General features: G+C 39.4%; 1 protein-coding gene across 3 annotated transcripts in view; it reads right to left on the bottom strand.

The window, feature by feature from the left end:
* Window positions 1-242: 242 nt before the first annotated feature.
* Window positions 243-26,723, bottom strand: part of LOC111269689 (uncharacterized) — a 42,163-nt gene continuing 15,682 nt past the window's right edge. For 2 of the 3 annotated variants that reach the window (XM_022849477.2, XM_022849478.2), the window contains exons 6-7: window positions 21,054-21,314; window positions 17,824-18,537 (exon numbers count right to left, since the gene is read on the bottom strand). In XM_022849477.2, coding sequence (XP_022705212.1) covers window positions 18,402-18,537; window positions 21,054-21,314 — 397 coding nt within the window. In that variant the 3' untranslated portion in view covers window positions 17,824-18,401. Of the gene's footprint in view, window positions 684-17,823; window positions 18,538-21,053; window positions 21,315-26,723 lie in introns of those variants that run through there. The other variant, XM_022849479.2, reaches the window with a different exon arrangement.

Genomic DNA, 26,723 nt, shown 5'->3' with positions numbered 1-26,723 from the left:
TGGATGACATTTTACATATTTTTCTAAATTGAGCACTACGCGCTAACTTAAACAGAATTAGTACTGAGCAAAACGTAGCGTAAGCTATCATAGTTTTTAGCGCATGCGTTTCTAGAGCATTACAGTACTACGTATACGCTGTGACTTTTCAACACGAATGATGAATTTGTCAAAAAAAAAAATTGTAAACATTTGCATCTGAACATTCGCTAGTTTTATTGATACGCATAAATCGACGTCTCGATATTTTTTATCATATCTGTGCTTCAAAGAACTTAAAGGCATTTTTGCGAAATATATAAATTGTTAATGTGATGTAACACTACGGGCGCTATGTAACAGACTACGATTATTCCCTCCTCAATTCGCAGTTAACTTAGCAAGTCCGCATTCCCGTTATAAACATGAAAAAACAAAGTTCGGCAATGTATTTGGTACTATATGTACTCCTGAACGTGATTTTTTTCAATTATCCACTGTTGTATGCATAGATAATAATCTCCATTGATTAAAGTGAGGAGTACAACGTCAGCAGACAATTACATGTTATCGTTTCAACTGCCTACAGAAATACCATGCCCTCCTTTGAAGAACTGTACGCTGCACACCTGTTGGGAACGATCACACCTGATCCGAATCTGGGGGTTACGAACAAGGATTGATCCTGGCTCCTATTAGAGTAACTGCAATGTCAACACAATGGAGCTATCTATTAGTGACTTCATGATAGGTTTTTTTCCTCTCGATTAACAGTTTCCCGCAGTGCCGCCATATTTTACCTTGCTTCATTAGTACGAGAGAAAAACTTAGTCGCCTGAGCCTCCATTTCTTCAAGTTTTACGTGCAGTATCGGTGTTAGGCATTCGATCAAACGATCGCTCCAAACACGAAACGATGTCTGTCTATGTCCGGGTTCAAACCTAAGATTAGTAGGCACGGGCCTATCAAGATTGGCGCAGGGAAGGTCAATCAATGAGGCAAAGCCTACTAGGACGTCAACGTGGATTGCTATCAGTCCGTTGATTCGAATATCGGTAGGAAAGATGAAGTCTGTTTTGGTACATTCATATTTTGGCTCAGCTCGAAAAGTAATTACATCACAGCAGATGACAAAGTTACCAATAGTCGAGATAATCTGATTCTAAAGAACAGCTAACGGTTATGAAGATAAAAACTCGCACCAAGAAAACTATAGAGAAGCAAGATGTAAAAAGTAATGGTAGTTTTTTGCGTAGCATGTGTCGAACTAGAGAGGGCCTTGAAGATCGGAGCAACACGGTACCGATCTTGCATGCTCTAAAAGCAAAATTATGGAGATTCACTGTTCATTAGTAACTGATGGATAGAGATTAGATAGGAATTAGTCGAGGAATAAAATATACTGAATGAATAATATCTGTAGAGGGTATGATTTCAGGCTTAAATGCGTACATTTTTGGGACTACGACCATTACTACTGCTGCTAACGCATAGCTGCAAACTAAGAAAAACTATTTGAGGTTAAAATTGCCAACTACGCGGAACCGGTCTCCAGAGTTCTGCAGGTTCACATTGATCGAGTGTTGAAATCCGACGACATTCAATACCCCAGCGGTAATTTGTTTTAAGCTCTCAGTCGGTGACTTAAAATATAAATGGCAGGCCAAGTCAAAGATGATCGCAAGCGTTCGAGATCCTTGACGCAATCGCCATTTCCAATGACGAAAAACCATGATCATTTCGAATGGATAAAATAACTGAATCAGTCTATATTTTGATGGTCATTTATGGTGTTGCCTTCTGCAGTCGTATGATTAGATTAGAATTTCGGAATAAGAAAAAATACTGGAGAGAACCGTTCTATCTCTAATAGAAGTTTTTCCTTTTTTTTTTTCCTTTCCCCCTGGACGACTAAAGCCTTTTTGTCTATGGCTATCATGTCGCTATATGTTTCAACTTTCGCATGAACCGCAGCTTTTTATAATGTAGAATACTTAAACGAGAATGCAATTTGTATTATAAGCTTACACGTAACCTTGCGTATGCCTATGTGAGCTTGTCTGATAAAATTCACTGCTATGCAATGAATTTAGAATATGTGACAGCCGTTCTACTAGCTGCTTAGAATCAGGGCGTTCTTATAGGTTGTTTTTTTTTGGCAAAGCCAATAGCCGCGTGTCGATGAATGTCGACTTAGTCCATAGTGTATGCCCAAAAGGTTCCTATGTTTATATCCTCTCATCGTTGGAACGGATTGGGTTAAAAAAAGGTTGAAGCGCCAGATCAAACGCGAAGAGAACGGAAACATGTGTCAGAAGTTTGACTCAAAATTGGCAAATATACTTCTGACTGCGATATTTTCAATACAGCGTTCTATGCTGCCTATATACGATTGGACAAAAGTTCTGCATAGCTGAGGATGTGGGCCTCGTTGTGCATGCAATGTCAGGCAAAGGGTGGTATGCATCACTTGTGGGCAAAGACTTATGTGGTACAAAGAACCCTATACACTTGAAGAAAGCACGATAAAACACGTTGGAATTGTCACCCTACCTAAAAGCTTCAGGGCACGCCGTCTTAAATCAGTTTTACGAAAATAAAAAAGATGCCCGTTTCATAGAAGCAGATCAGATAAGCAAACCTCTTCTTTTTTTCTTTTTTTTATTTTCACAGAGATACGGCGTGAAGCTACATCTGCTCTCAATAGATTCGGTGAGTCATTCCCGAGGTAAGCGTAGGTTCATCCAGGAAGCTGACATCGAAGGATTTCGCCATCTATACGCACGAATACCCGCCTACTAGGGCCCAAACATGTTGCTTTCCTAGTGGGGCTTGCGTGGGTCTCTGTACGTTAGTCTATGCCGGCTGCATATAGCTCGTCAGGGCACGAGCTGTTACGTGGGGAGACCTCAACTTGCTTATGTTGCTTTGCCTCAAGTGTCAAAGCTTTTCCGCAGTTTGCCGTTGGTGGCGCTCCTAAAAACCTGAGGGCTGCAGCGCTACAATCGATTTTTATCATCCCGCACAACTTATGCAGAACGTTTCAAAGATCATTCTGCTTCTCGTACAAAAACACATCTAAGGAAATTTTTCTCGGTATCGCTATTCCTAGCTCACTTCCAACTTCATGGACTTTCAAGGCATATAGGAACTCTAGCCGGCGCGTTTCTACGTATACGCGATGTCGTTCATCAGATGTCCCCATCTCCATGGTTACAGGCCATTGTTAACGTTTGAGAGCGTGTGTGCCACTTTATCTTGTATTGTTGATATAAACCCGAATGGTGGACAAGTGGAGACATTTAAACAAAGCCGTTGAACGTTGCTGGAACACAGGTGCGTATAAGAGGCGATTTGCACGCAACGATTAGTTTGTCTTAGGTTCGGCTTTTGTTCCAAAATGTATTAATCCGATTGTGATTTAAAGACACGTTCCACGGGCGACACAGGCGAACAGTTTTAAGAACATTCCTTTAGTATAATATTCATCTATGATTAAGTATTTCCTTCCTCTGTCGTGGACATTTCTCTCCAATTCTTTCCGTATTTTTCCCAAGTATTTTTGATACAGGGCACGATTCAGCAATGTTGCCACCTCAGATGAGCAGATCTTCTGTTGGCGTGCTAGGAAATTTGTGTTGATCCTTTCAAACTTAAAATCAGGTTAATTTGAGAGGTATTTTTGTAAGACCTGTAAGGACGACGCTGTTTTCGAGGTGCACATAGTTAAAGGATAGTTAGCGTTTTTAGTTGTACATTTTTCAGTTTTTTATTGTGTGCAAGCATTTTTTGTATGCCTTCTAAAATGTGAATATTGACATCAGGAGGTAGTTCGCTTTATCCAATAAATTTCAACATATTTGACTAGTATTACATCTAAGAATATTGGCTGATATTGAAATTAAAGAAACTATATTGTAAACGTTGCAATCGATTTATCTAGGATGGGCGACTCGGTTGAGTTCTCTTGAAACGTCTTAACACTTCAATAAACCTTATATTTGCAATTGGCTACTTGGTTACAATGAGGTTAGCGTGCTTTGAAGGCACGATATGCGATGTATCTTTTTGCTGATCGTTACTCCTTATCAGTATCTTTCTGGTGACCACCAAAGCAAATGAGAGTCAACAAGTTGTGAAAACAGTTTTTGTTTATTGACACATAGAATGAACCCATTTTGTGCTATCTTGCCAATGTAGCCATATGCCTACGCTTTACGACACAGGTATGTATTCCCGTAGTTCTGGTTAATATTTATTTATTTATTTGTTCGCAATTAGAATGGCATCAATTTTTTTTTTGCTGATAATTTTGCACTCCGTACATAACTAAATAAGTCTTAGACAATTGTCTACTACTGCCTCATTTTTAGATGTACTGTCAGGTTTTATAAAGGCCGTTCTACACTGATTTGACTGCTGGTCATTTAGCTCGAGTCTGTAGCATACCAAATACCCGTACCTAGCATTTATTATCTATCAAAAATAGGTCATCGAAGCGTTCATTTTCGTTTCTCCGAACTCTCGTTTTCGTAGAAGGGTGTTATGAAAGGGGCGTAATTTCGTGAAGTATTCTTCAACACGCTAGGGGTGCAAGTAATGCCAATGAAAAATTGATTTTTTCTTATGCATGAACTAATTGAATCCAACAAAATTTATACAACGTTCGCTGAGGCCAACAACAAAGTTTCAACAGGCGATAAACAATAACAGCTAAAAGATGCTGAACGTGTGCCTTGGGCAAAACAAAACTCATAGGTTATCGATATTTTGATGAACGAATCCAAGGCTTGCGAAAAGCCGCGTTTAGTGAAAATATGCCATTGCGCTCATAGTGTTAGGACAAACACGGTTAGAATGTATCAATTCGAGAATTTTCTCCACGTAATTAATTAGCCTTTGCGAGAGCTTGTGTCACAATTCTTATGAATGGCGTTTTTCTAAAGCTTCAAAAGATTCGAGACAAGTCCTATCATCGTTGAAGTTGGGCATTCAAACGACATTAAGAAAGGCAGAAGAGAAGGGTTTCTTCCGATAATAAGTTGGACGTTGGAAGAAAGGGGAAGAGCCGACGCGTTACAAAACACTGCTGCTATGTTCTTCGATGCGAATGAAAAATCTTAACCTTTCTTGAAGTTTGGGAAAAGACCAACAACGGTGGATTGGCAATGTCGTTGCAAAACATTTTTCGACGGCCTTAAGGCGGTGTTGTATGGCGGTATGATGAACTTCCATGATGTAAATGATTTACTAGAAAGAATGGAGATTCGAGAATAGACTAGAAGGGCCCATCGCAGGACAGAAATGGCCGCATTTTCTTGCGGGAAGATATCTCGCGGATTTGAGTGTTCTACAATGGAAACAAAACATATGCAACAAGAACGAGAGACTGAATAGCGGAACAGCCACACGAAAAGGGCAGCAACATTTCAATTCACGTTTTGAACCCTCACGTACCCTCAATCCGAATTGTCATCTATCGACAATTTGATTTTGTCTCATTGAATAACAATAGTATATAGTCGGGTGCGATTGAAACAAGCGGACTTTTCGATACCGGTCTGAACTGATATAGAAGAGCGAGAAATACAGCAGTTGGGTAGTTACTGTTCGCTTTGCGTAGAGGCGGCAGTCGAAGTTTTCCAAGAAAACCCGTGCTGTTTCGATCGTTCGAAGGCTACTTTTCCTTGTGTCACGTGTTTCCCTAGCTAGAGTGAAGAGTATAACGATGGATCATTTATGTCTATTGAAGGAAGCTACGCTACGATCAAAGGAGATCAGTCAGAATAGGAGGCGTCTATCGGGGTCTCTCTATTATTTCGTGCTGGGGTTCTAATCTGACTTTTTGCATGTTGTTTGTTCGCCAAGTCCGGTGCACACCCTAACAAAGCTTGACGCAAACTTCACGAGCTCTAAAAATGTACTCTTGAAGAAACCGAGGCAATAAGCTAATCGAAAAATGTTACCGATGAGTGAAAAAATCTCTTCACACCTCTACCTCGAACAGCGTGTCGTAGTCCTGCGCGACGATTCTGTTTCTCTATATGTACCCCGACGAAGCTCCCATACTAGTAACTTTTTCCGTGTAACCTTTAAAATGGACCTTTCTTTTTCTGAGTGCTGTATAGCGTCAGGCTTTTTGTGTCCTCGACTAAAGTCAGTGGCTGGGACTTGTGAAAATGTCAACTTAAATGCATTAGAGGTTCGAAACGAGGTGTAAATAGGATCTGTTTCGCCATTTAGAATAACGCTTAGTTAGCTTAATACCGGTTCCTTTATACAATGAATCTCCTTAGTAGATATTATTTAGAACTGTATCTAAAAGAACACTACAAAGATTTGCCTTGAAGAAATTATCATTGCCGGTAGAGCGCATATTATTATTAAACGACAAATAGGACCTCAACCGAACGACAATGGGGCATAGCTAAATCTCAACCTATATCTGTCTTTTTTAGCTGAAATGTAGGCTCAACTGTAATCGCTGCTAATATCGCTGATAAATAGTGCTATCGATGAAGGGTGTTCAATTTGGGCCCAGCTTCTGTCAAACCCCATTCTATGTAAAGTATAGAATGGTCTTTTTCATGATTATTCGAATAATCTTGCTATTATATAATAAAGAGAAATGTTTTGTTCCACGGTCAGTTATAAATATAAATAACTGAAAATGAGGTCTGCAGTTTTCCAGAACTTCATTTCTTGCATTGTCAATGTTTTATGATTGACAAACGTAGAGCGGCCCAGGCTTAGCAAGAGCAGACAAGCTCTTTGATATCGACAATTTTTACCATATAAAGTATTTATAAATTAACGCAGTTCAAACAATTTTCTTCTTAACAACTTCTTCACGTAGCATCTCGTTGTGTACTTTTTCTTTTTATTTTGCGTCAGCCTTTATGTAGCTATGAGACCTGTCGAATGCTTCGTATTTTAGAGAGCCAAGTGTCCTCACTTTGTGTAAAACGTATAATGAAGCTCTTGGTAGTACTGTTTCAATTTTGACTTCTATTCTCTGTCCTACCAAAAAATCCAGTGACACATTTTTACTCCAAGTCCTTGAATAAATTCGATGCAAATCTTAAGACTGCGTTCGAAAGCCATGTGTTTGTCAAGCTAGCTAGACAAGGGTATCGGCCTTTATTGGTCAGGTCTATATTGAAAAGTCCTGCGGAATACGAGCCGTTACCAATTAACTACGTAAACTAACTACTACATACGTAATACCCAAAAGTGCTTTCGTTAATTACCGAGCTCGAGACAGTAAGAATTTTATAAATAATTAATAGTATAAGGAAAATCGATTTTGAAGTAGAGACAAACAGTAATAACCTTAGCCTATTGATCTACCAACCAGCTAATTGGATTTTGTTTCTGTTGAATTGAAAATCATCAAATCTACAAGGTTGAAGATATGCTGAATCTTTCTGCAGGAGCATGTCCATTGCTTAAGCTAGCTATGTCAAAATGAGAAAGTGGTGCCGATTAGCAGCCGGCTATATTAACGCGTTTGCGTTTTTTACAATTTAATTAGTACCTAAATTAGAAATAATGCGGTTGCAAACAATGATTTTCAGATCGGCTGATCCACTTAATTTGCGATACTCTTCCTTGCTCTTCCCTGCGACGCTGAGTGAAACACCGATTAAGCACATTTCATCAATTAAATAAGCACACTTTCAGTTTATTTAGATCGGCTATGTCAAGATAGCAACTTTTGGCTTTTAATGTCATAACAGCTAGCCGTACATATCCCAAGCTTAGCGAGCTTTTAGCGCGCTTTATTTGCTATCTGTTGTGCGGAACTGCAAAAAAAACACAGACTGTTAGGGCTGATTGGTGGCAAGGTGCGCATAGTGGCAAAACAAACAAGAAATTTAGCAAAAACAAAAGTCTTACACATTAACTATCAAATATTTGTTTTTTTCTTGTTTGAGATCAAGTAATAGAACGTATTGCCACCATTCAACTAGTCATTTGTAGTTAACTTGCGACCATTCTTTGAGAATGGGCCCACTGCGGGGAACAGTTGAGTGTTATTGATTGTAGAAACAGACACAAGAGCACCATTTTCAGATAAACAATGTTTTGGGACTTCCAAATCGCTTAAAAACGCTCTTAATAATAGTCTGCAGATGCTCCGGGAATCGATTCCGTTTATTACCTGTTTAGGCGACAAACGTTTCAGTAGTTTGTCGAATTCAATATGTCAACACGAACTATGCTAGAACACGTTTAATGTTTTCGGAATAGATATAGAAAATTGTGAGTATCTGACAAACATAGAAAAGCAACACAGAAGTGTGGACGACGAAATTTGTGATAGTTGTATATGAATCCTAAACTTCGGTTTGAACCAAGTCCATTGAACAGCGTTTGTGGGGCACCACGTGTGTGAATTCTCCAGTCCAGGATAGTGAAATGTCCGTGATTCGCCCCGCTCGGCTCAGTCGAAGCTTCCTGTTGGGGGCAAGATTGATATTACTCAAACTGGAGACGATTTACGCATCAATTTGTTTTTTCCAAATTTACCAGGCTTTCCTAAAGTCCGCATTAAATTGTCCCTCTGAGCGCGACTAGCTCTATAGTGGAGTGTGTTCATATACTTTAGACAATCATTTTTAAGCTGCGTATGTAATATATGTATAACTTTGTTCTATGTGACTCTAGCGGCGCTCGGCTTCAGTTACACGCCAGCTTCAAGCCCTGAATGCTAACGGAGATTTAGGGAGTTAAATTTCCTCGATAAAGGAAAAGGGTCACGTGCGAACACTTTCACCATCTTTTTGTACGCATCCATTTACCTGTTTCACTCGGTTTGCACGTTAGGCTACTTAAATTTTGTACTTGGCCATGATGTCCTCCGATCTCGGTTGACTGGGCCTTTTGGTCCTTAGTTGTAAATTTGGAGCTGACTGAGAAGGAGGTTGAATATTTCACAGAGTTTATTGAACCCTGAAAACGGTGTTCGAGCAGGAACTTCAAATTAAGGCTAGACAGCAGGATCTCAGCAAAGCTAAACGACACTACCATCCATAGAGGTTGCTTCATAAATGACTGGTTTGCCAAATCTTCATAGACTCACATTGTATATTTCTATTCTTGACTACAATACACCTTAATACTGACGATGAAGTTCGTGAAGTTATTTGATGTCGAAAGTAGCACTCGGTCCTGTTTCACTGACGGCGATCGGTTACTTGTACTATGTGCATCCATACAACTGCGATATTTTTATTGCTGGCGTGCACACGCCTGCAAAAGTATATTTTTTCTTAAGCTCTCGTTGTTATTTCAGCGACAAAGGAAATTACCTCAGCATAAGCCGCTATTTTTAGACGACCTAGTCACTTAGATCATGAGCTGTCCGTACACGCAATCATAGGGTAATGTCTGTTGCATTTAGTCTATACATATTGGATTCGCAAGCTGAATAGAAAGACTCGTAGATAAGATCACTTCAACACTAGCAAACAAAAAAGACGACCGAAGATCGGCTTTGCTACATGCTCGAATGCCTGATCCAAGTTAGCCTCTCAGAGTGTTACCTGCCATTGAAAATGACTACCGATAGGTTTAGCCTTGCTGTATTTATTTAGCCAACAGTTCTTCGTTTATTCTATCCGAGTGAACGCTAGGTCCCTGGCACGTCTTTTGCGCCGCACAGTCTCATGCTAACCCAGCTAGTAAACGGAATGGCGAGAAAAATAGGCGACTTCCAAAGGATTCGGGAGACACATATTCAACAAGGATCCACGTGCCCACATTTGTGTACCCGCCTGTCAGCCACAATAGACCCCCGTACAACTACAGTATACATATACGATTGTTATCGATGACCCAATGTGACTAAAGTGTTTATCTTGGTTTCGTTTTGAGACACGCACTTAAGAGTACAGACGGCAACGGACAAACGGCAATTAAGGGCAAACTTTTTGAAATGGACCAAGATCCATTTAGGCGATCGATGTACATTGAAGCAGGCTATCCACGGGCCGGGGCCGTTTTGACCGGCGCTAGCTTTTTAACCATTTCGCACTTCATTGAGCTACGAGCTTTGATACATCTTGCGATTACGTTCTGTAACATCTCACGCTTCTCGGACTTAACAGATCAAAACTGTGGGTTTTAACTTCACTGTAGGAAGCGCAGATGCTCAGACGGTCATATTATTGTTTCTAACCTGATTGTCTTATACATTGCGTATCCGTATAAATGAATAACTATTTAAGTTCAGCGGAATTTGAACAATGGAGGGTGGCCAACTATTATGATGGTACACCTAAGCGCGATGTTGCTATTGTCGCTCGCTCTTAGCAGCTGATGATCGTGCCACCCATGACACGTACGTTGGCTCGGCTACGGACACCTCAACCTGTTGCTGACCAAGCGTGCCCACCAAAAGCTATTGTATTCTGCAGTTCGACGCATAAGAAAGGGGTGGTGAATGTATTTTTTCTTTTTTTTTTTTTGTATATACTTGTATAGACAAACTTTAATTGCTTTGAACTGTAACTCGCTATGTTTGCTGACTGAAACTGAAAATACAAAACAGCCAGACATCTTTGGACTATTATACAATGTTCTTACGTCGCCTTTTAAGCCTTTACTGAAGGAGCTAGGATAATATCATCTATAACAATAGTTTATGCAGTTGGACAATACATTTTTTTCTAAAGGAAGTCTCCTTTAAGACAGTATCGTTGCTGCATCACAGAACCTTACTGAAACGGACTTGGACTATATGAGGCACTTATCTCTGATTTTAGGAAACTCGAGCTTTTCTACCTGTCAGATAACATTTCCTACTTGCCTGCATCGACGAAACTTTTTGAAGTGTAGGCCTTTGCAGGCCTATTACGTCTCTCAATCATCCATTGTATTGAAGTTTTTTGTTCCTTTACGTAGCACTGTAGCCTCTACTTACCGTACAGATGGAACCGTCATTCGGACTGAACATACAGATAACAGAATAATGCAGACTAAGAAATGTACGCAATATTTTCAATGTACGTCCTTTTAGTCCAAAATAATTGAGAATAGTGCAGGAAAAGAAATTAAAAATAGAAACTGCGTCCACGTTATACGGATGCAAGGACTACTGCCTATTCTTTCCAGCCATTTTCTATGAAGATCTTTCATTCATGCTGTTAATGTACGGGTACCAGCACTGTATAATAATCTCAATATATTGTATCAAGTGCATTGTACAATGATCTCAGTATAAACGCATTTCCGTTCTATTAGCTCCTTATATGAAATTGCTTGCCACAGAAATGCTATAATGCAGCGAAAGTTCCAGTTTTCACTCAATTACAGACCCAAATGTAACTTCAATTGTGATGTGAAAAAAAAAAGGGTAGAAGTACCTGCTATACGAATCGGTGGCCCTAAGTTTGGCCTGTACAAGGAGTATACCAAACGTCGTAAAACACAACAATGGGGCTGTTCGGTGTAAATCCATACTCTATTTACTGCACGTGTAGTTTGGATCAAATGAAAAATCCGGATATAACTTCGAATCCAAACATTATTAAGTACTTTGTTAAAGTACTGTATTATAGAAGAAGAATTGTTAGCATTATACTGTCGGTGACGATTTTAATAAGCCTTTGAAAAACTAGCGTAATAAGGAAGTTGATAGCAAATCAGGCATCTTATAGCAATTTTTTAGAGTTAACATTGTTTATAGCCTTTCCCTATAAGAATCGCGCCCAACTTTTTGTTAAAAAATCATTACATTTGTACCTTAACTGTATGGAGCAGTAACTTCCAAATGCAATTGGTAAATGAGCCGAAAGGTATTGTGCAAACATTACTAATATTAATCGTGCTGCTTTGTGATCTAAGCGTTGGAACTTGGCCCTTGAGGCAAAATGTAAGTTTAAAAAAAATAAAAATTATTTTAAAAAGTAAGAAAACGACCAAAAATGATCGACTGTCTAGAATTTTGGATTACCCAAAAAATGCTCGAAAATTAATTTTCGGGTTCTATAATGAATAGGCTTGATCTTATCGGTAAATTTATTACGGGTGAACCCTCGACATTCCTTTTCCCTGTTCCTATAAGTCTTGACGATGTTCCTTCTTAGGGGACATGAGTAATACTTTCACGTACTAACCCAACGCCACCAGTGCAAGCCCACCTCGTGGGGTCGAACGAACAGCTCCATCTATTGGACCTGCTTCTGCCAATCACTGCTGTTATCCTTTACGCCAAATCAACCTGGGTCCTCTTTTATTAGTATTGCGAGCAGTTATGTAGTACCATTGGGGTAGTGTTTGGTTAAATTTTATAATAATTTCCTGCTTGCAAATGCTTGCGCATAAGATTACCCCACAAAGGTTTCGCTTGACTACGATTCAATGTAACTAAATTGTTTACTTAAAGCTTGATATCGTCACATAGTTACGGCCCCGTTCATCTTAACCAGCTCCAAGCGCGTTTCCGTTCTTTTGTTTATAAAGTAGTTGTCACAATATGTAGGTTTGGGAAGTTTCATATTGCATTGTCATTACTACACATATATCTATCAATATGAGTAACAAAGATAAGACGGAATCGCAGAGATCTGAGCATCGCTGATCTTTGTCTACTTTATGTTCGTATACGTGTAGCATGCATAACGATGTACAGTTGCTGTACATCGTTATACACGCTAGCCCCCGGTGACTCTGAGCACCACAAAGCACAACAAGTTGTATTATGATCTACTTTATAAGCAGGAGTTGTCGTCTGTCAATCGTACTTTACGAACCATGATCTCGATTTCTCGATAGTCTCAGAACCACTGCGAGAAATGGAATTGTAAATATAAAAAAGAAAAAAATAGAATGTGCGCTCCGCTTCATGGACGCGGTACACCCACCTTTCTGCTAATTAAATGGTGTATGATATATGCTGCATGATGCTTGTTTTATGTATAGCACATTAGCTTCTGAGCAAAAAAATGTGTTCTCAATTCAATGCCCTATTTTTACTAAAACTTTTTATGTAACACTACAATTACTATACTATGCTTGCTGAGCTTAGTCTAATAGCTTTACTCTGGTTGGAAATCTAACAGAATTATAATATATATATATATATATATATATATATGTATATGTACAACAGAGCTAGTTACTTTCTAGGATTTACTAAATAAGTAAGAATAACATGAGCCAGGCACAGGTGTTGACAACTGCATTTTTCGGAGCGGCATAGAGCGATATTAAATTTGATCATTTATAAGTCTATATTACAGCTGTTCATGAGTGCCTAATAGAGACGTTAGTTCTTGGTTTTAGTTGGCCTGAACGACACTGGCGCTGTCAGCCGAAAGCGTACTCGAACCTGGAGGATGAGACTGATCCGGTGAGACTTAAAAAATAAACGTAACTAGGTGTAACGGCGTATTTTACCAGATGCTCGTTTTCTCACTTGCAAAAACTATTTCTAGCTATTATGAAGCATCGTACCTGACCCTTAACTACAGGAGACTAGAGCAGACGCGTCCGTCCTGAGGGATTGCTGCTTATATTGGAAAATCTACGCAGTGCAAGTGGTAATCAAGTGGGTAGAACGATGTAACTGCTAGTCGCGATGAGGTAGCTTAGGTCACTAATCGGTGAAAAAAGCACCAAGGTCTTCTTATGTATGCAGCTAACGAAAGGCTACAAAGCAGGCAGTATATACAATTTTATAAGGTTATTTGTAAACGATTTAACGAAAACGAAAGCAAGGTTACGTTAGAGTAAGATTCATCTGAAATGGTGCGCTGGAGACACGTTGCGGTCTCGTAGACATACCGTTCGTTTCGCGCTGGGTAACATTTACAGCACAGAGAGATATGACGCAATCTTTGTTCATTCTAAATTGAACATTGTTTACGTTTACATCGATTATACTATAATTGTATTAATTGTCTAACTATAAGAGATCCTATATTATGTTGTACCCGCAAGGCATGTTTTTTTCCTAAAAATCCTTTTTTCCATACTGGAAAAACACATTATCTAGAAATAATGCTGGCCTTTTAATACGTCAATAATGTGTCAAAAAGTATACGCAGCTATGTCAATATTTAGGATGGGACTAGTGATTTGTTTTGCACTCTGAACCCTATACCGATTAACACAAACATAGAGGACCACATATTGATTCAAACATGGATAAGGTACATAGGCATTTTATGTAATCGTACCGTAGACCTAAATTGCCTAAAAACCGACACATACGGATCCAGGTTATTGCACCTTCTAGCTTAACCTCAGCTTTGCATTTTTTATCTTTATGGTTATTTAGATGAAAACCCTATTGGCGTTTGGACACTTAGTGCTGTTGTATCTATTAAGCTATAGCGATTTAAAGCATGTGGGATTGGAAAACTTTGGTAAAGAATAAGGCTGAACACCTTCTACTGGCATTCTATTATATTAACAACAGACTATATCATAATACAGAGTACTGAATGGTGAGCTGAATGGTGGACGTACTATCAGTACGCTACTAAAATGAGGTACTAACGGATACCTCATTTTTATAGACCGAATATGTGTTTTCATTGCCGTCATTCGAGCGAAAATCGACAAACCAAGTTCCTAATAACATAAAAGCTATTAGAGCTTCAAACTTTACATTTGTTGCACTCAGTTGAAAATCGAAAATGTAGTTTCATCGCAGTAGATTTTCTAGTTAGCCAACATACAACCTTAAGGGTTCTTCTATCATTTCTGTACGATGTTGCTCACACCATATGCCAAATAATAGGCCATGTGCTCTTATGGCTCTGCAGTAGCTAGAATTAGTATGGTCATCTTTAAATTTTTTGCCTAGAGTAAAGCAATCCTTGACAGAGACCTATAATGTTAATTGATCACTAGCCAGTGCGGCATTATATATATATATCTTAATGGGTTGTCTGTTTATTCAATCGTCACGTCCGGACCTACTCGTAGGCAACAGAATTCTCGCTTCACTTCGTTTAAGCACTCGGGACCATGTGTCCTAGTGGCTTTGTGGTACCTAATATTAGCTACCTAATAAGGTTAACCAGGCGTAATGAAACACTCATTGTTATCTTCAGGATGACGCGCCCTGATAAGGAATATTTTTCTTTTCCAAAGGACATAATCATATTTAAAGGTAGGCTTCGACCTGAAGGTCAGCGCGTATCAACTTGAATTGGCTTTAATGCACGATTACGGGTCGTGAACGGGCTATTGTTGGGAACACGCATATTTTGAGGAGGAAAGAATTCGACGGTATTACCTGTTTGTCACTCAGACCGTACAATTATATACCGCTAATGGACACCCTGTCGTTTTATTTTGTACCAGATTTTATCGAGATTCCTGTGCCAAGAAATATGAAGACCGTTGCTCCCTCGATGATGCTATGCTCCATATACGTTGCCATTGTACGCAACTCAATATCTACCCTAGAAACAAATAAATCCCTATAATTCACAACTCTCAATAATATATGTATGTTGTGAATCAAAATTTTAACATTTGAGCAGTATCTTTCACCGATTTCTCAGTTCATCAACATCGGAATAAGATTTACTTGATGAAATCAAGTAAATTCTAATAAATAAATATTACAATAAACAGCAGATCGTTAGTTTCCTTGTGTATAAAGACCCGACGCAGTGACACTTTAGATGCACAATATTGTTCAAGTTCGTTTACTTTTATAGAAATACAACTGTCCAATCAAAATATCACTTTGGATTGCAAAATGTACGTTTGCAAGACTAGATAAGTTTACAAGACAAGTGCGCGTCTTAAATGTTCTACTTTACAGAACTGTATTTAACTTTTTTTCAAATATGCGAATTTCCTACTGACAGATATGAGATGTCGTGGTCCGTCCGTTGATTCCTCGACGGGTTAAGTAAATGGTGATTCTAGTTAAACTTATCTATCTGTAGTTTTTTGTCGCTCGTCTCAGAGCAAAGGACAACCATGCGGTTATACCGTAGCTCAGATGAGACTCAACGTGGCCTTCCGTCTTTGACAGACACTAGCTACGGATAATCCAGGAGCACAGAGCCTTGATGTACAAGGACAAACGAAATTCGGTTTATTCAAATTAGTTCTCGAACCTATGTCCGTAATTTTCAGCCAGAAATTCCAATGTAAAAAATAAATAGGTGGTAACTATTAAAAGCGAAAGGTGTGAAATGATGAAGTGAATGTGCCTAACGCTGGCAGCACCAAAAAAAGACCAGAAAATGCCGCTGTACTTAAATGGCTTTTCAAGAGCTAAATCGTTATTGTTTTCAAATTGCAAAGCTCCATCTTCAAATTATGCTATTGTATACTATCCATGTTTTTTTTTCAGGCCATTAAGGTGTTTCCCTAAAAGAATACAAGGAAAGGCTTTGTTGCTAGTACAGATTTATAAAATTTATTTATAAAGATTTTTAAGACTTATGAAAAAAAATAGCATTATAAAATACATTTATGGACCGTTGTTGTCAAAGGACCGAATAGTAACTATGGGCCTAAATGAAATGTTCTAAACAATAGAAGTTTAATTGACGTTTGCTAATCTAGCTCCCTGTATTTTACGTTCCTCTCTGAATAGGTGGACTTTGCCGTAGAGCTGCAATTTTCCATCAAGCTACTGTCAACGCATACAAAACTTCTAAAAGTAAAACCTTCGAAGCGTCGTCTGAGCGGAGTCTATGGAAGTGGAACTTGGATGAGACGATGGAAAATTTCTCTGCTCAGACACGCCAAGCCATTTAGAAGGAAAAAAAACGTTATTACATTGTACACGCTATAAATAGCACTAGGACTAACGAAGCTGGTCTAAATAGTCCTCAATCAAGTCGGGCGTTCTTGTTTTTGGCTTCTAGAAGGAGAACTACTCACCACATTCCCGACTAACTTCCTAACTTCGTTGGTTCTTGGTTATTGAAAGATGATGTCTACTTCGCATTACGTAGCTGTCGGACGTCGCAAAAGCCACTCCGACCATAGAATGGTCTAAATTTAGAAAGTAGGCCGAACTCACATCAGCTCATTATCCGTCTATGCCGTTAAAGCTTTCTCGCTGAAGAATTTGGCTTATTTCGTAGTTTTGCCATGCATTCCATAGAGTTTTATTGAGCTCGTAATTGGTCCGGGGGCAGGTGCTTCACCTATCGAATACTACCATCGATAGTCCTTTGTTTGTGATATATAAGCAAAATATGAATATTGCTATAATAGTGTTGAAAAATTAAAAGGTGCCACTATTTCCGTTGGCTGACAATGGGAAGACATTGGCGGTAGACCTCACACAGGCCGACTAAAGTCAAAGATAAGGCAAATTACTAGGACGTTTAGTTTAATGAAGCATTCTATTTGGGGTTAGCAGAGGTCACGAACACGCCTTTGGTTCTTAGCTGGCTTCAGAACACAAGCCAATAAGCGCGCCGAAGCAGCGATTACGGAATGGAAATTTGACGGTCTCGAACGATCCGCCGCAGCAACGCAGCATATGTTCCACGTTAGCAAAAAGCTTGCGTTTTCTCCAAATAATGCGAGCGGATATTTAATAAATAAATAGAATTTCTATAAAAAAGCGAAACTGTACCCCCTGTCTACTTTGCACAGAAGAAAAGTCATTTTCTCAACCCGACCGTAAAGGGTACTCAAAGTCAGCATATTTAGATATACATACATATATATATATATATTTGGTCCCGAGTATTGCTTCTTTAGAGCTCAGTTGGAATGATTTGGTCATAAATGAAGAAAGAAAGATTGAAAACCTTATAAAGTCGCTCCGCTCTAACGCGACTATAAGAGATACGTTGTAACTGGTATATACGCAGAAGACAAATGCGACTCATAACAGAGGAAACGTTTTTCTAAAATATATTCTGTCTTTATTAATATCATTGTCAGTATATGAATGTAACATATCGCATGAAACAAAAACACGTCCGCTCTTCATTTCATCACATGGCTAGCAAGACGATAATGTATATACTTTTATATAATGGAATTACCTAAAATAGCATAAATAAAACACAGTACATTTGTTTAAATATGGTAAATACGTGGCTCAGTATTATACGTATAACCTTGTCATAGGATTTGGGATTGGTCTTAAATAATTTATATGTCAAGCGTGTGTTTCTAATGTGTGTATATATAATAGCTATATTCTATTTTTGCTGTCTTGAATATAATAGGATCGGTTTAAGAATAGAAAAACATGCCTAAATAGATCACCTCGCCCGGACGCAACATTATTCTGCTTTTTAACATTAGTTTTTCTTATTATGCAAAATCATTTCTTGGCGATGATTTTAAGTTCTCTAGAAGAGTAGTACGCCAGCAAGCCGATTCGATACTAACTATGTTGTTTTATATAAAGTCCCTACATCTAAGGAAACTATCATATCCTGTAAGACGTCACGGTGACGACCGAGACGTCGTTAGTTGATGCCGATACGTTCGAGAATACGTTGGCCGATGGCCCCTGGACATGAGCGGTAAACGAGCCCGCAACTCTGGCGGCGAAGAGCTGTGAAGATGGCCGAACGGTACTTGTCCATGCCTGGAATATAGGGACTATACAGCCCAACGAAATTGGACAAATACAGAAAAAAACAGGGAGGTAAACGAACTAGGAAGTTCAAAAGTGATTACGTCACAGTGGTATTTGCCGTTCATTGACACCATCGTTGTCGATAGAAATACTACTACGAAATAGTAACGTAGAAATAGATCGTCTTGACGATACGAACACAAGAAGGCGTATTCCGAAGGGCATGACAATGTAACTTTGACTCTAGTGGCATTTGCCTCTCTTCCTGATGTTACCTACCTTCCTGATGTTAATGTTAATAGATTTTACTCTAACACTGCTAGCCAAACTATAGTTCATTTAGAATTGACCATTTAGGAAAAATTCATAAAAAACAAAGAGGGTCTACGTGCAACTTCCTTTCAGATGGGACGCGTTAAGCCAGTGCTGTTCGTTAAGACACTTCGCGCTCTTCTTCAAAGCGTCAGAAGGTCGTCATCTTAAATCGTTTCGCATAAGAGACACGGATCGCGGCATAAAAGCGGCTACTACATAACTAAATACCGACAACGCGCGCATAAAATCGTCTTGACTAGAGTTTCCAGCCATTTTCGCTAGCTGATGGAGAGGTTGGACCTTAATGTTTATTTAGATTTATTCCTATTGGATAGCATTACAAACATTACTCCTATGACGTTTGAGGAAAGTACACAACCGTTACAGACGCACGTAACGGACGGATGAGAGTTTGGCGCGCAACGAAGACGCCATGTTCCAGCTGTCGAACATGTGCACGCGTTTGTACGTAATAGAATAGCCACACCTGACCCAGCAATTACGGATTCGATTGAATTACTCTATACATAAATAGGCTTAAGTTAGTAGGATAAAACACGATCATCGTTAAGTGTTATGGAATCCTTTCGCTCGCAGATGCGGCGCTGTCTAAGAGAAAACGGGAGATATTACTCTATATGCGAATGGTAGTTTCTATAGGTTATTATGCCAAAAATTCCCTCAGAACAAATAACTTTTTCTATATGTTTGCTTTGAGCTCAGATAGCATATTCTGGTATCGTGCAGGATATTTGCGCAAGACCATCACCGGTGCGGCCCTGTGAACCTTGCCGTTGACTCGGATGCTCTGTACGGTGATGACAATTTGATCGTAAACATAGAGGCAGCAAAAAGGAACTAGCTAAGCAATGGGCTTTTGACAACTGTCGAGTAACATGTATTGCTTCAGACGGCACCTGTGGGCGTCCTGGATGTAGTTTGCTAACAGGAATATGAAAGATGTCACGATACGACGGGTGCGTAAAATGCTTTTTCTCGCCTACCGAAAAGCGAATATGCGGCGATTTTTGAGTTACTTTTAGTTGTTTCACAGCCCTTATTGAAAAGGACAATTCTGTTGATGGCAGGCATAGTAACTGGAACTTCCTCGCCATGGCACTTAGATTCTGGTAACCGTTGATCATCAAACTGGGCAGAATATTCACTGTGAAACACTTGTTCTACTATTAAACTATAGGCAAGCTATAGACGTTAGTTTTATGGTGACTCCCATCTGTAATCAAGATTGGGCTAAAGATATTCATTTTTACAGCAAGCTTTATTAAGTTGTAACGAAATTCACAGTAAGGCTACGAGAAAAACCGTTTCAAACTTGTATCGTGTTCATGAGTATCATTCGAACATCATAAGTATTGGGAATCCGGAGTCTAAACTCTAACCTAGTCCACAATTTGTGCTTAACTTAGACCCGAAATAGACACGCAGTCCGGATAAAGTTAGGCCCGCAAAAAAACCAAAGGGACAAGAGCTGCAATAAATAGCGAGCAGAGTTTCAAATTTTTTGAAGCTTCATCGTAATCTCTATTTTTTTTTTATTTTTTCGAGGAAAACATTGCCTTAACACCCAAACAAGCGATCCTACTTATGAGTGCATTCGAATAGTTCAAAAATAACATTACTATAAACAGTTTACATACATATCATTAACCGACAAATATGGTTAATTGATTTTAGGTAGATAGATATTTTTTAAGTAAATCTCTCGGATCATATAAAAAGGTTTCTCATTTGCCCGCGGGTAGTAACAATCCCTTTGCTATTTGAAAGGGATGTTATTTACGTGGCTACTAACGATAGAACAAAAGCGCTACAACCGAGTCAAGCTGCAGGCGTATGCTGTTCTTACATGCGAAAAGAATCAACCGATCTTAGGTCATTCGTTGACTTGCACACGCATTGCCCATTGACAGGGAACTTCACACTGTTGGCGTGGAAAGCATCTGCCAAAGGTCCCATTTAAACAACCCGACGACTAGAGAGAGAGAGAGAGAGGTATATTCCGCTAGAAATTGAGCTAAAATTTCCCTACAGTGATAAAGGTTATATTAAATAATGAACAAATGAGTACAATGATGAATGAACAATCTTGTTATTAGAACTATTTCAACACTTTGTAGGATCTTCCTGCAAAGGAAATGGTATACTGACACTAATTGAAGGCTGCAAGTTAAGAACGTAGAAGTGTCTATAGATTGTCGCATACCTGAAGAAATTGACGATGAAGCCAGCCACGCCTTTGCTAGCTACGAATTGCTCGATCTCACAAATGATTTTCTGCTTGCAGTCGAAATTTCGAATATTGAGTACCCGGAACATTTCCTCAGGAAAGTCAATTTCGTTAAGGGTTCGTAAAGAAGAAAAAAAAGCCTCCACCGCCTGCTTAAGGAAACGCATTTCACTGGCGCGTAATTTGGCCATGGTGTCGATGTTATGTGACTTGAACGATGTCTGTGCATCACCGGTCCTGGTAGAAAAAATAACACAATGCTCATAGAAACAATGGTCCGCCATTTGTGGATGAACATTTTTTGCATTATATTAAGTATTCATATCATACTTTAAGGCTCTCCGTTGAAACGTCGTTTCAGATTCTACTGAACCATGTTAGCAAATCTATATGCCATAGCACTGAACATTGTTACGGACGTTTAATAACTAGATACAATTCTATTTATTGCTATAACAATTATTCAGATTGAGTAACTGTTCACGTACCAAAATCACCAGCTTCAATCCACGTAATCCAGTGTACGCTACAAGTGTTATAAATACAACGAGGAAAAAGGGCGTAATCTTCACTGCGGAGCAAGCGATCAAAAAGTTTTAGCCGGTAAGTAATCAAGTTACTTCTAGTTAATGCAGTCCATCATCAACTGCTCAAGAAGCACTAATCCACAGGCGGTGGTGGCAATTTAATCCCTCGAGAAGCTGTGTAGTTATCCAGTACATCCATCGTTTTCTCTGTTCAGCAAAGCCGTATGTAGCATACTAATGCGCAACAAGAAACTATATATCATTGGCCGGAATTATTTGACAAAATGATGGATTACGCTGCATATCGCAACCGAAGTCAGTACGATTCTTGTCCGAATGGCCCAGTAGGGACGCATGTATCGTACAAAGCTTCAAGGATCACGAAACTGACGGAACGCATCTCGTATAATACAAATATTGCAAAATTTTCCAGTGGTGTAAAATACGTGATTGTTAATAAAAAAAAAAAATAGAAAACAAAAGCAATAGACAAAAACAGTCATTACGTTCACTCGAATACATTACTGTTTGCAAATACGACGTATGTCCAATGTATTATGTGTCCGTCCAAATAACGTCCTGATGCGAAGAACTACAGGTAGCATTTCATTTGCCGCAAGAGTGCGTTTCACTCCGCTCTGGTCTATTTGGCCGCATTCCAAAAACACGACGCTATAGGTCCAGCTGGGTTGGACAACGGAGCTGTTAGGTGATCGATGCTCAGAGGTACCCAGCAGTACCCATCTTGACTGACATATTCTATTTGGATAGATGCAGGCCTAGAACATCTCTGCCTTTAGTGCTTAGCATCCTTCGATAGGCTATCATGACTGCAAAGCTCAGGAAATGGCTTTTTTTAAGGACTGACCAGCTTCCCTATTTACGTTGTTGTGATGACTTAAAAGGAAGGTCCACATAATGGTGCAGTCCTTAACAGTAAGAAGTTCGACACTTGTGATCGGAGATATCGTTCACATTTCTACCCTTCTCCACAGCCTGTATCTATATGATATACGCAGCTCATGCTGAACACATTTTAGGAAATAAGTATTGCAACTACAGTAACCTCAAAGGGTAGAGTCACTTCGGTGAGTTTATTTTAAATAACTCTATGTATGCTGCTGCCAAGATCCAGACCCCAGTGTTAAGCCAGTTAATATTTTCGAAATTTTCTAAATATGCCATGATATAATAATTTTTCACATGATACGCTCATATTTTCCCAAATTTACAGTCAACAAAAGCTGTAAAATCAAGATCGATAAATCCAAAGCTGGTCTTGCCTAATAAATGTTTTAAGCTTTGTGTCCGGAATTATATTAGCATTGCATGAGACAGCTAGGCCGTACATGTTATTACCTTCTCAACAAAAGTAGTGATCTTCATTCAATCAGTTAGCAGTCCCAAGGTAATGACTATAATGTTACTTTTTGAAAAGTTTCAGCATTTAGAGATTCTTTATTGATTAGGCTTAATTGTTGTAAAGGGAAAACATTTCTCTTAGCAAGTTCTACAATGTCCTAAATAATCTATTTTGAAAGGCTTTTAGAGCAGCTTGCATATTTTAAGTTATTCCATAAAACTGAAGTCAGTCGGTACGTACAGCATCAACAAGTTTTCTCATTTTTTAATGACACATAAAAATTAGCTCTATAACAATTTTCCAGCCTGTTGCTTTCTATTACGAAATATGGGTGTAAAATCCTGTAATTTCGTTCGACGCACTAGAAAAATTATCTTTAGGTGAGGTAATGTAAATTTTTTACAACTCAATGCATCTGTTCAGTAGTTCTGTTTGACCTTATTTACTTCTTAAGCCATTCTTCTGTTACGCTTGATGTTACGGCTGCTGCAGAATGTTACGCTTCGAACCGACTAGCCTGTTTCTTATTTCTTCTTAACATTTGTTTTTAACATGAATTTCATCCACCTATGCAATGATAATTCTCCAGTTTTGATGTATAAGGACAGTGTACATACTGCAAAACCAAGCTATCTCTACCAACCTAGCGGCCGAAATTTCTAATTTCTTCTCGAAGTTGCTTTTTCAACGACGCACTTCCCCCAACGAAATCCCCTCAAAAAACGAAAAATTTCGTGTTACTTTTTTTTAATTTAGGCCACTCTTAAACCAACTATTTCGCCACACACATTCAAGCGAATTCAATCGCTTGTTTACTCACAGGTGTACAAACAACTGAACTCTACAACTGAACAAAGCCACCCAGACTATACTTCGATAGATGCCCTTTGTCGCGAGCCGGTAGAAGTCATGGCAGAAAGTGATGGCCTCAAATCGTGTCTGATGACGACACGCGTCTCCTGGTCAGATTTTGTGGAATGCCGCTTAAAACGTTAAGGAAGGGTCTTATCGCACACGGATCTGTTGGTGAAGAAAGTTTAACTTTGCTGATCCTTTGAGCCCTGACGTTCTAGTAAGTCGACGAAATAGGTAGCGGCTACTTCTTTCACAGGAACAACACGGGGTTGTCGCTGAAGACCAACAGAATTTAGGGCAGCCTTTTCGCTCATTTAAAAAAGTCAGCCAGAACTGGTCGCAAGTGCTCAATAATTTTGGAACCGTCTATGGGCCAAAACCAGAATTCGCTTCTTCAAAGGACCACGACCTCCCAACTTTTCTAGGCATGTTACCGTCGTGTCTCACCATGCACGCTCTCGTCATGCCACGCTTATTCTTCCAATTATTTTGGTTACGTGGGACTAAGTTCTAAGTTCGAGACTATTTGCTATCTTCAACGTCACAGGTTAAAAATGAATCATTGTTATGAGTGAAGAACGTTGATCTTCTAGATAACGCAGCGCCGCAAAGTATGTCATATTAACACGTACGAGCGATCTGATACTCGGCACCATATCGTTTTACATACTCCGTTGGGATTGCATCAGTAGCTGACAAAACCTGTAGCATCATATGTGCCAGGTCCTTCATTTTGTCGAATCGAGTTTTTCTACTCAACTGCAACGGTGGTGTGTAATTGAGCAGTCGGGTTAATGTCTGAAGAAAGGCCTTAGCAGGGAAAACAATGGTAGTAGATTGGTCATATGCTTTCATTAGAGGGGAGGGTTTTGGGGAAGACGGACGCTCAATTGAGCCGTCTAGTTACTGTCTTTGATGTAACGATCATCGGATTGTGTTGTGAGATTAACGCATTATCTAACCCACTTAGCCTCATTTAATGTGTCCTGTTGGCCATTTGCCTCCTGCCAGGCTCTACCTGATCTTCTTAGCGTGATGGCTTAGTTGGTAGTGTGTTTTGTAAGCTGCATCAGCTTAGTACTGACGTGAGCTTCTAGAGTAACTGTTGAGAGTAACTCTTTGCCTTTTTTGTCACCTTACATCATTGTAATGGTAGCGACCGTAACTGCGTGCAAACATTAGCGAGTCTCACGCATGAAACAACACATAGCGATGGGTACCGTAACCATTGCAACAAACAACGCGTCTCGCGCCTATCTTCATTAATTAAAGCCACACATGTTGTGGGTCCATATTTCAATAAAGCAGCAGTCCAAATAGCTAGCAACCGGTGGGAAGAAGCGTAGCGTATGGTAATTCACATTGGGGCTGACATTTTCCAATGAAGGGTTGAAGCGGGCTCGCTCATGCCGCAAACCCTCTACTGAATAAAACCCGTAATAATATCTTATGACTCAGATCCGGGATGTATTCATAAGTCGTATCTCATTTAATCACAACCTAAACGGTGACTCCCTATGGCGGTGGCGAAGTCTATAGCCTTCTAATGGACCTGTGCGTGAAGAAGACCGCCTGAAACTGAAAACCTAACGACAAAGTTATTTTGCAAGTCTTAAAAAACACTAGTACATAGAGGTCCCAAGAGTACTACAAGATTGTCACACGGGCAGCACTCCTCTTGGCAAGTTTCTTGGAGACGGAAGGCAAAAGAGATACGAGCAATCTGAACAGACCCGCCAATGAATACAAGAAAAGAAGTACAGGACGAGCAAGAAAATGAGCAATCTGCCAGTCTTCGGTTGGCGCCAGGACGTTTATCGGGCTATGAATGAGAAAAGAGAGAGGAGCTAATCTTTTACTTAATGCAGTTTTTTACGAAATACGGTTTCTCTTAGAAGGAAGGCCGTATTAGACGTTTGCGTACTATGAATGGAAGGCGAAGGCGACGGCGATATCTCTCATCACACTAGCTTAGTGCTTTGCGCTGAAATACACAAGGAACAATTACACAAACCCTGGCTCTATAACTACTCCTAGAGAGAGGGCTTAGCACTTCCTAAGATACCTGTCTGTTCAAAAAGACCTGTGACCTGTAACTGAAGCTCATGGTAGAAAAGAGAAATTTGCTCAAAGCAGACAGCACCCAAAGGTTGGGTTCGCTAAATAAGTAGAAAGAATACAATTCTGCTTACGGGGAAAATAGGTCGTCTGTCGCCCTCACCTGTAGGAAATCAAGCAAGATCGCTCTGGTAGACCTATCTGTTCGCTCCAAGCAGTCTGTAGTACTGCTAATTGAAGAGTCGGACTGTTAGAGTGACTTATAAGAGAGAAATTGAGAATTAGTGGTGCTCTCGGCGGGCGTTAGATATACGTCACTCTGTTAGGCCTAGTGATATCTATCCACCTATTCACTATTACTTGAATGCTCTTTGAAAAATAGATAACATCGTATAGGTTAAGCTTCGATTATAGGTTGTATCGAAGTTGTAATTGAGCTTCGATTATATTCTCCAGCCCTTATTGAGAGAAAAAGTTGATGAAAGTTGCGATAAACTTTTAAAAACTCTTTCGCACTGCTCGTGATCTTTATAACTTTCATCTGACGTCACTTTGGCGAATTAATATCTCAACTCAATGTCTAGTAGCTCAAATTAATATCCAGCTACAGTTCAATATTTAATAGTATCGTTTGTTGAATTTATGTTAATTAAGAAAACTAAACATTGTAATAACAGTAGCTAAACAGTTTTATATTGAATCTCTTAGAGTGCGCGTTCTACCCCTACAACCTCTAGGTTACCTTGAGGATTGGGTCCCAAGCATATTTGATTCCATTGTAAGGTAAGTCCGTAAGTCCAAGGTTTTAGGAAACGAGGCGACTAAAAATGTAACCCCGGAAGT

Source organism: Varroa jacobsoni, unplaced genomic scaffold (genome assembly GCF_002532875.2).
Source record: "Varroa jacobsoni isolate VJ856 unplaced genomic scaffold, vjacob_1.0 scaffold_1406, whole genome shotgun sequence".
Lineage (NCBI taxonomy): Eukaryota > Metazoa > Arthropoda > Arachnida > Mesostigmata > Varroidae > Varroa > Varroa jacobsoni.
This window is presented reverse-complemented; position numbering and strand designations above follow the sequence as displayed.